Source organism: Phocoena phocoena, chromosome 8 (genome assembly GCF_963924675.1).
Source record: "Phocoena phocoena chromosome 8, mPhoPho1.1, whole genome shotgun sequence".
In the NCBI taxonomy this organism is placed as follows: domain Eukaryota; kingdom Metazoa; phylum Chordata; class Mammalia; order Artiodactyla; family Phocoenidae; genus Phocoena; species Phocoena phocoena.
The window spans coordinates 24413298-24431021 of NC_089226.1; the positions used below are offsets into that span (position 1 = coordinate 24413298).

A 17724-nucleotide genomic window follows, 5' to 3' on the forward strand; every position below is an offset into this window, starting at 1 on the left:
GGTGATGGGGAACAAGGTAATGTCAGTGAATTTCATGAGCATAGGCCCATTGATGTGCTGCATTTGCTCTGAAGCAAGTTCTCTGATCAGAAGCAATGCTATGCAGAATATAATGACAAGTGAATAAAACATTTTGAAGGTACACAGATAGTGGTTTTTGTAGAAATATTTTGTACCCAGGAGTGTAAATTATCAATTCCAATGAGAATCAAGTGTTACCCCTTCCATAATAGAAGTGTTCCAACTAATCAATGTGCCACAAGAAGCTGGCTAATTCCCTCAAGGAATGATGCCATATCAGGGGCTCAGTGTTGGTCTCTGCCTTGGCACAGTGGGCACTCAGCAGTAGTTGTAGCCAGATATAGTGCATAAAAATCCATGTTGCTGAGCCCGAATAACCTCCACTCCTCCATTCCTGTTGCCATGGCCACTTTGTTCATGAGCCCATTGGGCAAGGAGAGCAGTGGCTAGGGAAATAGACTGACTGACTCCAAAGAATGGGTCATCTTGCTTACTTGATTATTAATATTCTTCTCTGCTGAGATTGCTCTTTGATGAGAATTGACATGGGACACAAATGTCTTCACACTTGGTGCCCATTTGGAGGGTTCTGACCTCTTCCGCAAAAGCTTTCCAACCAGGTTATTTCCAAATCCCTGACCATCCAACAAAGCCACCCGTTATTGCCCATCTGTAGATCTGTACCTCTGGCCATCTTTTCTTCCAGGCATAATATACAACAGGTATGCTGCTTGAAGTTCTGTCCCCGTAAGTATTTCTCTTCAGAGCTACCCCTGAGTGAGGCTGTATATTATATATGGAACTTCCTATGGGTCACACTTTGCACTTGACCTCCTGAGGTCTGCTAGGTCCTGAGTTTGACCAATAGAATTCAAACTAAGTGATGCTCTGTGACTTCCAAGACAAGGCCTTGAGAAGCCTTGCAATTTCTACTCTGTCTCTCTCTGTCTCTTTCTCTCTCCCTCTCTCCATCTCTCTCTCTCTCTCTCTCTCTCTCTCTCTCTCTCTCTCTCGTACTTTGAAATGTACATGCTGTGAAGAAACTCTAAACTGAAAGTCTGTATGGAGAGAGAAGCCCAGCCATCACAGAAGTTCCAACAATCCAAGCTGAAGACCCAGTACATGTGTGTGAGACCATATTAAATCACCCATCTCCAGCTGATCTGGCAACTGACTACAGCCAAATACATGAGTCCAAGCAAGAATAGAAGTTCCCTGTCAACCCGCAGAAAGCAGTTGTTGCTTTAAGTCACTAAATTTGAGGGTGGTTTGATACAATAATCTACAAGTTTAGAAGATACTATTTAGATTTTAAACCATCATAAATGTTTCTTGATACTCAATTTGGGGTTTTACTTAAGAAATTACATCTTCCTTTCAGAAAGAATATTATTTGTGTTGAGGTGAGCTGCACCATCTTCCACAGGCAATTGCAATGGGACTTCAAATTGTTATATTAGTATTATGGATTACTTCAACTTGTATTTATTTACTTTGATTTAATATAAGCAAACTGAGGGGTCAGGGAATGTTTACCAAGAGTTCTTAAGGTTTTGGGGAAGGATAAGGTAGGAGAGGGTTACCAAAGATAGCTTTCCAAGATAGAAGAATTGCTTGCAGTTGTTTGACTAAATTTGCAGTAACAATAAAAGTAGATAGGGTTTGTAAATCAGTGGAATTACCACAGGAATGAGGAGGATTCTGTAATGACAATAATAGATAATACTTATTGAGTGCTTTTTTATGCCAGAAGTTGTTCTAAGTGCTTTACAAATTTTAGATCATTTATTCCTAACCATAGCTGTATGAAATAGTACTGTCATTCCCATATTTTAGATAAGAAACTGATCATAGAAGTTAAGCAACTTGTTCAGGATCACACAGCTAGTAATTACTAACACTTGAGCCCAGACAATATTATGCCATGCTCAGTGTTCTTAACCACTAGGCTGTATTTTGTCTTTCTCCTAGATTACACTGGAGTATACGAAAGTGACCCAACCAAAATTTTGGATATTTTATTTATAGTTGCTAGTGATACCATTACAAATTTAAGGGTAAAACTCTTTGTGAGAAGAATACCAATATTGCCTGACTTATCAAAGCAAACCTTGATTGGATAATATTTCTAAAATCTAGTTTACATATGTAAAATCTATTTTATGATTTTTACTCATTTTGCCCTAATTAGGCAAAAAGCTAATTAGAGGTAGAAAACCCAGTTTTGACCATAAAATCTTATGTGTTTGAACCTTTAGAATGTCGCTGTATTCCAACACTTTAAAAGTCTGATTAATATAAGAAGACAAGGGGAGCCACGTCAGCTACTGAAATACATTAATCCTAAAGAGGTAAGGACATTATTTATTGATACAATATATTTTCCCCCCTTAAAAATGTGTGGCTACTTTATAAATTCAATGTGTTTGTATTTCTTTTTTTTAACTTTTTAAATTAAAATATTACACACATATAGAAAGTTCATAAAACACAAATTTATAACAACTGAATCATCACAAGCATACCCCTGTGTAACATTCACCCAGATCAACGTTTTCATACTTCAAACCATTACCTTTGGGTGCCCTGCAAATCACTGCCGACTCTCTTCTTCCAAAAGGTAAACCCTATTTTGAATCCTACCACTATACTTCAGTTTTCTGTTTTATAAATAGAATCCTATAGTATACTTTTGTATCTAGCTTTGTTCATTCAACATTGTTTGTGAACCTAAACTTCATTCATTTCATAAAAATGTTGGTAGTATTCCATTTTATGAATATACTGCTATTTATTCATTCTACAATAGATTGACATTTGGACATTTTCTAGTTTGTGGCTATTATAACGGCTGCTTTTGGAACTATTCTTACTCATGCCTCCTGGCTAACAGGTCCACAAATTTCTTTTGGTTTCTATTCAACCTAGAATCAGAATTGCTGGATGGAAGGATATGCCAAACTATTTTCCAAAGTTATTGTATTAATTTATGTTCCCTGTCAGCAACCTTTGGGAATTCTTGGTGCTCTACATCCTCAGCAATGCTTAATATTGTCAGTTTTTAATTTGCATTTCTCTGATTACTAATGAAGTTGAGCATCTTTTTGAGGAGTTGTGCTTCTGATTAAAATTCTATATGTGATTTTTCAGGCCTGACCACAGGCAATTACAAAGCCTTTACCTGACAGGACTCACAAGGGAAAGCTATCCTCACCTCACACTAGACTTGGTACAGAGTCAGTGCATTACAGTCACTGAAGGGAGTTGCAGACAAGGACTCAGGACCCTCTCTGTCCACGAATTTAGGCATATTTTCCTAGCCCCAAAAGCCTTCACTCCTAGATCTCTCTCTCTTTTTTTAAAAGTATTTTTATTGGAGTATAATTGCTTTACAATGGTGTGTTAGTTTCTGCTGTATAACAGTGAGTCATCTATAGATATAAATATATTCCCATACCTCCTCCCTCTTGCGTCTCCCTCCCACCCTCCCTATGCCACCCCTCTAGGTGGACACAAAGCACCAAACTGATCTCCCTGTGCTATGCAGCTGCTTCCTACTAGCTATCTATTTTACATTAGATAGTGTATATATGACCATGCCACTCTCTCACTTCGTCCCAACATACACTTACATCTCCCCATGTCCTCAAGTCTATTCTCTACGTCTGCGTCTTTATTCCTGTCCTGCCCCTAGTTCTTCAGAACCTTTTTTTTATATTCCATATATATGTGTTAGCATACGGTATTTGTTTTTCTCTTTCTGACTTACTTCACTCTGTATCACAGTCTCTAGGTCCATCCACCTCACTACAAATAACGCAATTTCGTTTCTTTTTATAGCTGAGTAATATTCCATTGTATATAAGTGTCATATCCTCTTTAACCATTCATCTGTTGATGGACACTTAGGTTGCTTCCATGTCCTGGCTACTGTAAATAGATCTGCAATGAACATTGTGGTACATGACTTTTTGAATTATGGCTTTCTCAGGGTATATGCCCAGTACTGCGATTGCTGGGTCATATGGTACTTCTATTTTTAGTTTTATAAGGAACCTCCATACTGTTTTCCATAGTGGCTGTATCAATTTACATTCCCACCAACAGTGCAAGAGGGTTCCCTTTTCTCCACACCCTCTCCAGCATTTGTTGTTTGTAGATTTTTTGATGATGGCCATTCTGACTGGTGTGAAGTGATACCTCATTGTAGTTTTGATTTGCATTTCTCTAACGATTAGTGATGCTGAGCATCCTTTCATGTGTTTGTTGGCAATCTATATCTTCTTTGGAGAAATGTCTGTTTAGGTCTTCTGCCCATTTTTGGATTCAGTTGTTTGTTTTTTTGATATTGAGCTGCATGAGCTGCTTGTAAATTTTGGAGATTAATCCTTTGTCAATTGCTTCATTTGCAAATATTTTCTCCCATTCTGAGGGTTGTCTTTTCATCTTGTTTATCGTTTCCTTTGCTGCACAAAAGCTTTTAAGTTTCATTAGGTCCCATTTGTTTATTTTTGGTTTTATTTCCATTTCTCTAGGAGATGGGTCAAAACGATCTTGCAGTGATTTATGTCATAGAGTGTCTGCCTATGTTTTCCTCTAAGAGTTTTATAGTGTCTGGCCTTACATTTAGGTCTTTAATCTATTTGGAGTTTATTTTTGTGTATGGTGTTAGGGAGTGTTCTAATTTCATTCTTTTACATGCAGCTGTCCAGTTTTCCCAGCACCACTTATTGAAGAGGCTGTCTTTTCTCCATTGTATATTCTTGCCTCCTTTATCAAAAATAAGGTGACCATATGTGTGTTTGTTTATCCTTGGGCTTTCTATCCTGTTCCATTGATCTATATTCCTGTTTTTGTGCCAGTACCATATTTTCTGCATGACTGTAGCTTTGAAGTATAGTCTGAAGTCCAGGAGCCTGTTTCTTCCAGCTCCTTATTTCTTTCTCAAGAAAGCTTTGGCTGTTCAGGGTCTTTTGTGTTTCCATACAAATTGTGAAATTTTTGTTCTAGTTCTGTATAATGTGCCATTGGTAGTTTCATAGGGATTGTACTGAATCTGTAGATTGCTTTGGGTAGTAGAGTCATTTTCACAGTGTTGATTCTTCCAATCAAAGAACATGGTATATCTCTCCATCTGTTTGTATCATCTTTAATTTCCTCATCAGTGTCATATTTTTCTGCATACAGATCTTTTGTCTCCTTCGATAGGTTTATTGCTAGGTATTTTATTCTTTTTGTTGCAGTGGTAAATGGGGGTGTTTCCTTAATTTCTCTTTTAGATTTTTCATCATTGATGTATAGGCATGCAGGAGCTTTCTGTGCATTAATTTTGTATCCTGCTACCTTTCCAAATTCATTGATTAGCTCTAGTAGTTTTCTGGGAGCAGTTTTAGGATTCTCTATGTATAGTATCATGTCATCTGCAAAGAGTGACAGCTTTACTTCTTCTTTTCTGATTTGGTTTCCTTTTATTTCTTTTTCTTTTCTGATTGCTGAGGCTAAAAATTCCAAAACTATGTTGAATAAGAGTGGTGAGAGTGGGCAACCTTGTCTTGTTCCTGATCTTAGTGGGAATGGTTTCAGTTTTTCACCTTTGAGGACGATGTTGGCTGTGGGTTTGTCATATACGGGCTTTATTATGTTGAGGTAAGTTCCCTCTATGCCTACTTTCTGGAGGGTTTTTATCATAAACGGGTGTTGAATTTTGTCAAAAGCTTTTTCTGCATCTATTGAGATGATCATATGTTTTTTATCATTCAATTTGTTAATATGGAGTATCACACTGATTGATTTGTGTAACTGAAGAATCCTTGCACTCCTGGGATAAACCCAACTTGATCACAGCGTATGATCCTTTTAATGTGCTTTTGGATTCTGTTTGCTAGTATTTTGTTGAGGACATTTGCATCTTGTTCACCAGTGATATTGGCCTGTAGTTTTATATTTTTTTGTAACATCTTTGTATGCCTTTGGTATCAGGGTGATGGTGGCCTCATAGAATGAGTTTGGGAGTGTTCCTCCCTTTGGTATATTTTGGAAGAGTTTGAGAAGAATTGGTGTTAGCTGTTCTCTAAATGTTTGATAGAATTCCCCTGTGAAGCCATCTGGTCCTGGGCTTTTGTATGTTGGAAGATTTTTAATCACAGTGCTTGTGATTGGTCTGTTTATATTTTCTATTTCTTCCTGCTTCAGTCTCGGAAGGTTGTGCTTTTCTAAGAATTTGTCCATTTCTTCCATGTTGCCCAATTTGTTGGCATACAGTTGCTTGTAGTAATCTCTCATGATCCTTTGTATTTCTGCAGTGTCAGTTGTTACTTCTCCTTTTTCATTTCTAATTCTATTGATTTCAGTCTTCTCCCTTTTTTTCTTGATAAGTCTGGCTAATCGTTTATCAATTTTGTTGATCTTCTCAAAGAACAAGCTTTTAGTTTTATTGATCTTTGTTATTGTTTTCATTTCTTTTTCATTTATTACTGATCTGACCTTTATGATTTCTTTCCTTCTGCTAACTTTGGGGGTTTTTTGTTCTTCTTTCTCTAATTGCTTTGAGTATAAGGTTAGGTTGTTTGTTTGAGCTGTTTCTTATTTCTTGATGTAGGATTGTATTGCTATAAACTTCCCTCTTAAAACTGCTTTTGCTACGTCCCATAGGTTTTGGGTCATCATGTTTTCATTGTCATTTGTTTCTAGGTATTTTTTGACTTCCTCTTTTTCTTCAGTGATCTCCTGGCTATTTAGTAGTGTATTGTGTAGCCTCCATGTGTTTGTATTTTTTAACAGATTTTTTCCTATAATTGATATCCAGTCTTATAGCATTGTGATCAGGAAAGATACGATTTCAATTTTCTTAAATTCACCAAGGCTTGATCTGTGACCCAAGATATGATCTATCCTGGAGAATGTTCCATGAACACTTGAGAAGCAAGTGTATTCTGTTGTTTTTGGATGGAATGTCCTATAAATATTAATTAAGTCCATTGTGTTTAAAGTATCATTTAAAGCATGTGTTTCCTATTTATTTTCATTTTAGATGATCTGTCCATTGGTGAAAGTGGAGTGTTAAAGTCTCCTACTATGATTGTATTACTGTTGATTTCCCCTTTTATGGCTGTTAGCATTTGCCTTATGTATTGAAGTGCTCCTATGATGGGTGCATAAATATCTACAATTGTTATATCTTCTTGGATTGATCCCTTGATCATTATGTAGTGTACTTCTTTATCTCTTGTAATAGTCTTTATTTGAAAGTCTATTTTGTCTGATATGAAAATTGCTACTCCATCTTTCTTCTGATTTCCATTTGCATGGAAATCTTTTTCCATCCCCTCACTTTCATTCTGTATGTGTCCCTAGGTCTGAAGTGGGTCTCTTCTAGACAGCATATATATGGGTCTTGTTTTTGTATCCATTCAGCTAGTCTATGTCTTTTGGCTGGAGCATTTAATCCATTTACATTTAAGGTAATTATTGATATGTATGTTCCTATTACCATTTTCTTGATTGTTTTGGGCTTGTTATTGTAGGTCTTTTCCTTATCTTGTGTTTCCTGCTGAGAGAAGTTCCTTTAGCATTTGTTCTAAAGCTGGTTTGCTGGTGCTGAATTCTCTTAGCTTTTGCTTGTCTGTGAAGGTTTTATTTTCTCCTTCGAATCTGAATGAGGTCCTTGCTGGGCAGAGTAACCTTGGTTGTAGTTCTTCCCCTTTCATCACTTTAAATATGTGCTGCCTTTCCCTTCTGGATTTCAGCAGAGTTTCTGCTGAAAGATCAGCTGTTAACCTTATGGGGATTCCCTTGTATGATATTTGTTGCTTTTCCCTTGTTGCTGTTAATAATTTTTCTTTGCATTTAATTTTTGATAGGTTGATTAATATGTGTCTTGGCATGTTTCTCCTTGGATTTATCCTGTATAAGACTCTCTGTACTTCCTGGACTTGATTAACTATTTCCTTTCCTATATTAGGGAAGTTTTCAACTATAATCTCTTCAAATATTTTCTCAGTCCCTTTCTTTTTCTCTTCTTCTTCAGGGACCCCTATAATTCGAATGTTGGTGCATTTAATGTTGTCTGAGAGGTCTCTGAGACTGTCCTCAGTTCTTTTCATTCTTTTTTCTTTATTCTGCTCTGTGATAGTTATTTCCACTCTTTTTTCTTCCGTGTCACTTATCTGTTCTTCTGCCTCAGTTATTCTGCTATTGATTCCTTCTTGAGAATTTTTAATTTCATTTATTTTGTTGTTCATCATTGTTCATTTGCCCTTTAGTTCTTCTAGGTCCTTGTTAAATGTTTATTTTATTTTCTCCATTCTATTTGCAAGATTTTGGATCATCTTTACTATCATTACTCTGAATTATTTTTCAGGTAGACTGCCTATTTCCTCTTCATTTGTTTGGTCTGGTGGGTTTTTATTTTGTTCCTTCATCTGCTGTGTTTTTCTATGTCTTCTTATTTTGCTTATCTTACTGTGTTTGGGGTCTCCTCTTTGCAGGCTGCAGGTTCATAGTCCCTGTTGTTTTTGGTGTCTGCCCCCAGTGGCTAAGTTTGTTTCAGTGGGTTGTGTAGGCTTCCCGGTGGAGGGGAGTAGTGGCTATGTTCTGGTGGATGAGGCTGTATCTTGTCTTTTTGATGGGCAGGACCACATATGGTGGTGTGTTTTGAAGTGTCTATAAACTTATGATTTTAGGCAGCCTCTCTGCTAATGGGTGGGGCTGTGTTCCTGTCTTGCTAGTTTTTTGGCATATGTTGTCCAGCACTGTAGCTTGCTGGTCATTGAGTGGAGCTGGGTCTTAGCATTGGGATGCAGATCTTGGTGGGGGGTGGGGGTGGTTGGCCCTTTGTTATTACATGGGGCTGGGAGGTCTCCGGTGGACCAATGTCCTGAACTCAGCTCTCCCACCTCAGAGGCTCATGTCTGACACCCAGCTGGAGCACCAAGATTCTGTCAGCCACATGGCTCAGAAGTAAAGGGAGGAAAAAGCAAGAAAGCAAGCAAGCAAGCAAACAAGAAAGAAAGAAACAAAGAAAGAAAAAGATGAATAAAAATAAATTTTTTAATTAATTTTATTTTTATAAAATAAAAAATTATTAAAAATAAAAAATAAGTAATAAAAATAAAAGAAGGAAAGAAAGAAAGAACAGAGCAACCAAACCAAAAAACAAATCCACCAATGATAACAAGCGCTAAAACTACCAAAAAAAAACCTGACAGAAGCCTAGGACAAATGGTAAAAGCAAAGCTATACAGACAAAATCACAAAGAAGCACACACATAGACACTCACAAAAAAGAGAAAAGGAAAAATATATATACATATATATATATATATATAAAGAAGAGAGCAACCAAATCAATAAACAAATCTACCAATAATAATAAGCTCTAAATACTAAACTAAGATAAACATAAAACCAGAAACCAATTAGGTGCAGAAAGTAAACCCTAAGTCTACAGTTGCTCCCAAAGCCCCCCACCTCAATTTTGGGATGATTTGTTATCATTTAGGTAGTGATCTGAATCCTCTCTCCTCATGCACCCCGAAACCATGGTCTCTTGCCTCTTCGGCAGGTCCAGACTTTTTCCCAGACTCCCTCCCAGCTAGCTGTGGCGCACGAGCCCCCTTCAGGCTGTGTTCACACAGCCAACCCCAGTCCTCTCCCTGGAATCTGACCTCTGAAGCCCAAGCCTCAGCTCCCAGCCCCCACCCGCCCCGGCGGGTGAGCAGACAAGCCTCTCAGGCTGGTGAGTGTTGGTCGGCACTGATCCTCTGTGCGAATCTCTCTGCTCTTCCCTCTGCACCCCTGTTGCTGCACTCTCCTCCGTGGCTCTGAAGCTACCCCCCCACACACACACCCCGTCTCTGCCAGTGAAGGGGCTTCCTAGTGTGTGGAAACCTTTCCTCCTTCACAGCTCCCTCCCAGAAGTGCAGGTCCCATCCCTATTGTTTTGTCTCTGTTTTTTCTTTTTTCTTTTGCCCTACCCAGGTACGTGGGGAGTTTCTTGCCTTTTGGGAAGTCTGAGGTCTTCTGCCAGTGTTCAGTAGGTGTTCTGTAAGAGCTGTTCCACATGTAGATGTATCTTTGATGTATTTATGGGGAGGAAGGTGATCTCCACGTCTTACTCCTCCACCATCTTGAAGGTCCCCCTCCTAGGTCTCTTTATCTGCGGCCATGGCCAGAAGTCTTCAGGCATCTCTGATGAGACCTCCTTATGCAGGAAACCTTGAAGACACTTTCCTTACTCCAAGTCAGCTTACTCTGACCCTCCCCTCTCAATTTCTCCCCACCCCCGCCACCCCCACAAACACATACATACACATAAAACTGCCAGAGCCTTTGTAAAGGATTCCCTCAACAGTGAGACAACATCCTCCTGAAAGGGGAGTTTTTGCTTCCTCTGGTTTTAGGCTCTTTAGACTCCTGTTTGTTACCTTCAAAGTCAAGGCATTCTTTCCTTTTCTGCTTGTTGCTTTAAATAGCTACTACCACACTGAACAGCTCAGCTCTCCCTCTACCAAATTCGATGAACTTCTGACAGCTTTTTTTTTTTTTCATGCCTTTTATACCTGTATTGTCTCTCTTATTCTTACTGGTTTTTACCTGTTCTTTATGTACTCTTTTTACAAGCCCTTTTTCAGTTATCTGTGTTACAGATATTTTTCACTCAATGATTTGACTTGTACTATCTGAATAAAGTCTTTCCAATGATTTTTTAAATATTTATGTATTTCTTTAGGCTGCATTGTGTCTTAGTTGCCGTGTGCAGGATCTTCGTTGCTGCATGCAGGCTCTTTAGTTGCAGCATGGGGGCTATTTAGTTGCAGCATGCAGGATCTTTACTTGCAGCATGTGAACTCTTAGTTGTGGCATGCGTGTGGGATCTAGTTCCCTGACCAGGGATTGAACCCAGGCCCCCTGCATTGGGAGTGCAGAGTCTTAGCCGCTGGACCACCAGGGAAGTCCCTCCAATGATTTTTTTAATTTAAAATTTTAAACATATACAAAACTGGAAAGAATAAAGTAATAAGCCACCATATACTCCACACCCAGCTTAAAGAATTAGCATTTCATGGCCAATTTTTTTTCATCTACAACTTTATCCACTTTCCCCAGCTCCTAGGTTAATATTTTGAAGCATGACTATTGTTTGATGAACAAAGTTCTTAATTTTAATGTAGTCCAATTTATCAATCTTTTTCTGTATTATTGGTGCTTTTTTATAAACTACCTCAACCCCGAGGTCATGAAAATACTCTTATATTATATAAACTTCACTGACTTGCCTTTCATACTTAGATCTACCATCCAACTGGGATTAATTTTTGTGTATGGTGTGAGGGAGAAGTCAACTTTCATATTTTTCCATATAGACATCCACTCCATTATACACCATTCTGCAGTGCCATTTTATCATAAATGAAGTAACAATTTACATATGGGTCTGTTTCTGAATCTGTCTGTTTCTGTTCCATTGGTCTAATTTCTACCTTTGTATTTTTTTTAAATTTTTATTGAAGTATAGTTGATTTACAGTGTTGTGTTAGTTTCAGGTGTACAGCAAAGTAATTCAGTTACATATATATGTGTGTGTGTATATATATATATGTATACACACACACACACACACACACACACACACACACACACACACATATATATATATACTTATCTATTCTTTTTTGGATTCTTTCCCCAAGTAGGTCACCACAGAATATTGAGTAGAGCTCCCTGTGCTATACAGTAGGTCCTTATTAGTTACCTCATATACAGTAGTGTGTATATGTTAATATCAATTTCCCAATTTATCACTTCCCTGCATGTTTCCCATTTGGTATGCATAAGTTTGATTTCGAGATCTGTGAATATGTTTCTTTTTTGTAACTAAGTTCATTTGTATGATTTTTTATTAGATTCCACAAATAAGTGATATCATATGATATTTGGCTCTATCTATCTGACTGACTACACTTATATGATAATCTCTAGGTGCATCCATGTTGCTGCAAATGGCATTATTTCATTTTTTATGGCTGAGTAATATTCCACAAAGGTTCACATTCCTGGTGTGGCTTGCTGGGGCCATGGTGTGAAATACAGACATTTTTCTCAAAAGTAGTTGTTGTGTATTTCGACCTGTCTGCCAGTTCCTTGAGGAAACTGTGCAGAGGCTTGCCTTTGTTTCATCTGCTTCCATGCAGTTCCAGGGCTGGGCCAGCTTCCAGCCTTTAGAGTCATATCCTGGAAAAGATGAGGCTGAGGAGGAAGATACATGGGGATGTCTAAACAAATAGAAAATATATATTGTTTAAAAAAGATAAAAAGTAGATTAGTGATTGCCAAGGGCTAGTGGGGAGAGGGAATGGGTAATGACTGCTTAATTGGTATAGGTTTTCCTTTTGGAGTGTTGAAAATGTTCTAGAAATAGTGTCAGTACAATATTGTGAATGTACTAAATGTCACTAATGATACATTTAAGTTGTGTGTGTTTCACCACAATTTTAAAAAATGTTTAAAAATCTATTGGAATTTTTATTGGGATTGCATTGAATATTTAGAACAATTTTAGGAAAACTGACTTCTTAACAATATTGAGACTCCAATACATGAATATGTGTGGAAATATGGAGATGTGCCACCCAGATTCCTCTTCATAAGAAGACTTATTACACAGTTGGAGGGAGTGTGATCAGCAGACAACCTCCAGTGTCTCCTGCAGAGAACTGCATCACCCTAAGTCAGCTGCTTCCAGGACAGTCTGTACCTAGTGAGTGAGAAATGTGTGGGAGTGGGGGTGGGGAAGTGGATATAAAACCAGACTGAGATTGGGCAATATTCATTCTAGAGTTCCCTGCAAGATTGGCCAAGGCTTTGTGGGGCCTGTATGGCAGTTCAAATTCTTCCTTCCCCTTCCTTTCATAGGTGGTGATCCCTAATAAACACATAGTGCCCAAACTTCATATCAGCATCTCCTTTCAGAAAACCCAGCCTGCAACATTAGTTAGCTCTTCTGTAATTTCTGCACAGAGGACTTGTACATCTTTTCTTTGATTTATATCTTGCTTTTTCATGCTCCTATAAATGGTAATTTGAAGACATTTATTTTCCAATTTGTGCTGCTGGTATATAGGAAGATGATAAATTTTGTTTATTGACTTTCTCCCCAAACACATTGTTATGCTTATTTATTAATTCTAATAATTTGTACATATATTCTTTTGGATTTTCTCCATAAACAAGCATATCATCCTCACATAATTAGTTTTATTTTTTCTTTTCCAAAAGTTATAAATTTTATTTCATTTTCTTGCCCTTCTGCACTAATAGCACCTTGAGTTAATTGGTGAGTAGAAATGGCAACCACTGTCTCATTCCTGACTTCAAAGGGAAAGGGCTCAATATTTCATCATTAAATATAACACATGCTATAGGCTTTTTATTTTTAAAACAGCTTTTATCCAATTAAGAAAGTTTCCTTTTATTCTTATTAGACTAAAAGAGTTTTGTTTCTTTTTCTTTCATTCCAAGAATGGATGTTAAATTTTGAGACGTTTTTCTGCTTTGAGATATCATTTTTCTTTTATCTGAGTGTTAAACCCACTTAGCATTCCTAAATACACACATTTTGATCACAATATTAAGAACAAGAGGATAAGTCCTTTGTAAATATCACTGAATTTACTTTGCTTTTATTTTGCTTAAATTTTGGCACCTATATTCATGCAGACCATGTGATTTACATTCTTGTATTTTCTCTGTGAGATTTTGGTATCAAATTTGGTTGGAATCCTGCAAAAGTGGGGAAATGTTACTTCATTACTTTTCTTTCTTTTTTTTTAAACACCTTTATTGGAGTATAATTGCTTCACAATGGTGTGTTAGTTTCTGCTTTATAACAAAGTGAATCAACTATACATATACATATAACCCCATACCTCCTCCCTCTTGCACCTTCCTCCAACCCTCCCTAACCCACCCCTCTAGGTGGTCACAAAGCACCGAGCTGATGTACCTGTGCTATGCGACTGCTTTGCACTAGCTATCTATTTTACTTTTGGTAGTGTATATATGTCCATGCCACTCTCTCACTTCATCCCAGCTTATTGTTCTCCCTCCCCCTATCCTCAAGTCCATTCTCTACATCTGTGTCTTTATTCCTGTCCTGCCCCTAGGTTCTTCAGAACCTTTTTTTTTTTTAGATTCCATATATATGTGTTAGCATATGGTATTATTTTTCTCTTTCTGACTTACTTCACTCTGTATGGCAGATTCTAGGTCCATCCACCTCACTACAAATAACACAATTTTGTTTCTATTTATGGCTGAGTAATATTCCATTGTATATATGTACCACATCTTCTTTATCCATTCATCTGTCGACGGACACTTAGGTTGCTTCTATGTCCTGGCTATTGTAATAGAGCTGCAATGAACATTGTGGTACATGACTATTTTTGAATTATGGCTTTCTCAGGGTATATGCCCAGTAGTGGGATTGCTGGGGCATATGATAGTTCTATTTTTAGTCATTTAAGGAGCATCCATACGGTTCTCCATAGTGGCTGTATCAATTTACATTCCCACCAACAGTGCAAGAGGGTTCCCTTTTCTCCACACCCTCTCCAGCATTTATTGTTTGTAGATTTTTTGATGATGGCCATTCTGACTGGTGTGAAGTGATACCTCATTGTAATTTTGATTTGCATTTCTCTAATGATTAGCGATGTTGAGCATCCTTTCATGTGTTTGTTGGCAATCTGTATATCTTCTTTGGAGAAATGTCTATTTAAGTCTTCTGCCCATTTTTGGATTGGGTTGTTTGTTTTTTGATATTGTGCTTCATGAGCTGCTTGTAAATTTTGGAGATTAATCCTTTGTCAGTTGCTTCATTTCCAAATATTTTCTCCCATTCTGAGAGTTTTTTCATCTTGTTCATGTTTTCCTTTGCTGTGCAAAAGCTTTTAAGTTTCATTAGGTCCCATTTGTTTATTTTTGGTTTTATTTCCAACTCTCTAGGAGGTGGGTCAAAAAGGATCTTGCTGTGATTTATGTCAGAGTATTTTTCCTATGCTTTCCTCTAAGAGTTTTATAGTGTCTGGTCTTACATTTAGGTGTCTAATCCATTTTGAGTTTATTTTTGTTTATGGTGTTAGGGAGTGTTCTAGTTTCATCCTTTTACATGTAGCTGTTTAGTTTTCCCAGCACCACTTATTGAAAAGGCTGTCTTGTCTCCATTGTATATTCTTGCCTCCTTTATCAAAGATAAGGTGACCATGTGTGTGTGGGTTTATCTTTCGGCTTTCTATCCTGTTCCACTGATCTCTATTTCTGTTTTTGTGCTAGTGCCATGCTGTCTTGATTACTCTAGGTTTGTAGTATAGTCTGAAGTCTGGGAGCCTGATTCCTCCAGCTGTGTTTTTCTTTCTCAAGATTGATTTGGCTGTTCAGGGTCTTTTGTGTTTCCATACAAAATGTGAAATTTTTTGCTCTAGTTCTGTGAAAAATGCTGTTGGTAGTTTGATAGGCATTGCATTGAATCTGTAGATTGCTTTGGGTCATATAGTCATTTTCACAATGTTGATTCTTCCAATCAAAGAACATGGTATATCTTTCCATCTGCTTGTATCATCTTTAATTTCTTTCATCAGTGTTTTATAGTTTTCTGCATACAGGTCTTTTGTTTCCTTAGGTAGGTTTATTGCTAGGTAATTTATTCTTTTTGTTGCAGTGGTAAATGGGGGTGTTGCCTTAATTTCTCTTTTAGATTTTTCATCATTGATGTATAGGCATGCAGGAGCTTTCTGTGCATTAATTTTGTATCCTGCTACTTTACCAGATTCATTGATTAGCTCTAGTAGTTTCCTGTTAACATCTTTAGGATTCTTTATGTATAGTATCATGTCATCTGCAAACAGTGACAGATTTACTTCTTCTTTTCCGATTTGGATTCCTTTTATTTCTTTTTCTTCTCTGATTGCTGTTGCTAAAACTTCCAAAACTATGCTGAATAATAGTTGTGAGATTGGGCAACCTTGTGTTGTTCCTTATCTTGGAGGAAATGCTTTCTTTTTTTTTTTAACACTAAGTGTTATTTCTTCCTTAAATGTTGGGAAGGATTTACCAGTCAAGCCATCTGTGCCAGAATTTTTCTTTGTGAGAAAATCTGAAATTACAAATTCAGTTTATAGTTATAGGTATACTCATATTTTGTATTTATTGTTGTGCTAGTTTTGATAAGCTGCATTTTTCTAGGAAGCGTTCCATTTCATCTAAACTTTCAAATGTATTTGCATTAAGTTGTTCTTAATATTCTCTTATGATCTTTCTAATCTTATGATCTTAGAATCAATAGTAGTTTCTATTTAATTCCTGATATTGATTATTTGTATATTCTCTTTCTTGACCAGTCTTACTAGGGCTTCCCACTTTTTTTTTTTTTTTTTTTTTTTTGCTGTACGTGGGTCTCTCACTCTTGTGGCCTCTCCTGTTGTGGACCACAGGCTCCGGACTCGCAGGCTCAGCGGCCATGGCTCACGGACCCAGCCGCTTCGCGGCATGTGGGATCTTCCTGGACTGGGGCACGAACTCACGTCCCCTGCATCAGCAGGTGGACTCTCAACCACTGAGCCACGAGGGAAGCCCAGGGTTTCCCACTTTTATTAGTCTTTCCAAGAAATCAGCTTTGAGCTTTGTCATTCCATTCTATTGTTCATTGAATTTCCTTCTTCATTTTCTGCTGTTAATTATTTCCTTCTTTTTATTTTCTTTGAATTGTATTTGCTGTTGTTTTCCAAATTTTTGAGGGGAAAGCCAAATTTTTTTGTTTTCAGTATGTTTTTAGCATATACATTTTGATATATCATATTTTCATCATCAAATTCAATACAAAATATTTTTTAATTTCTACTTTTATTTCTTCTGGTAATTTAGAATTGCATTTTTAAAGTTGTAAGCATCTGGAAATTATTATCTTTTGTGAAATCAATCTTTATCTTAATCACACTGTGATTTTCAATCCTCTGTTAGTAATCTATTTTTGCAATATTGTATCTGTATTTGAAAAGTAGATGTATTATGCAGTTGTTGAACACAGTTCACAGATGTCAATTAGGCCAAATTTGTGAATTATGTTGATCAGACCTTTTTGTTTACTTGTACTATCAGTTACTGAGAAAAGGGCATTAAAATCTCCCATTATAAACCCAGCCACCATAGAAGAGAAGCTCCATTGTTGAGTGATGCACAAAGTGTGGGACAGTAATTACAGCCTATCTCCCCATGCACCAGCTCCTGCCTCCTGGGGCACTAGGAAGGGCTCCCATCCTGTGTCCACCAGAGTGGGCTCTCATGCCCCCTGTCTACCTCCTCCTCTGTACCTCCTCCCCATTGGTAGTGGGAGGCTCCTGTGCTCCAGGGCAGCTGTGGAAGCAGACGCCTGTAGGTGGCTCACATGCAGTGGTGGGACTGAAATCACAGCTGAGTGCCAGGGGCCATGCAACTAAGGAAGAAGTGCTGAAATCTCTCATCACGGCTGTGCAAACCATGGATTTACACCCCCATGACTGGCTTTGTAAACTCAGCCTCTCCAGAACATCTGAACAGACGAGTGCTCCTGCAGCCAAGGCAGGTCTAGCTTTAGCTGCTGTGGACTTTGTGGCCACCTACACCTGGTGGTTGGGCCAGGCCAGAAGTCTCAACCTTCCAAAACTGATC

The 17724-nt window shown here is 37.7% G+C and overlaps 1 protein-coding gene across 1 annotated transcript in view; it reads left to right on the forward strand.

The window, feature by feature from the left end:
* C8H11orf65 (chromosome 8 C11orf65 homolog) overlaps nucleotides 1-17724 on the forward strand; it is a 108277-nt gene that overhangs the window by 33494 nt on the left and 57059 nt on the right. The window contains exon 2 of the mRNA XM_065883121.1: nucleotides 2280-2372. Coding sequence (XP_065739193.1) covers nucleotides 2280-2372 — 93 coding nt within the window. The remainder of the gene's footprint in view (nucleotides 1-2279; nucleotides 2373-17724) is intronic.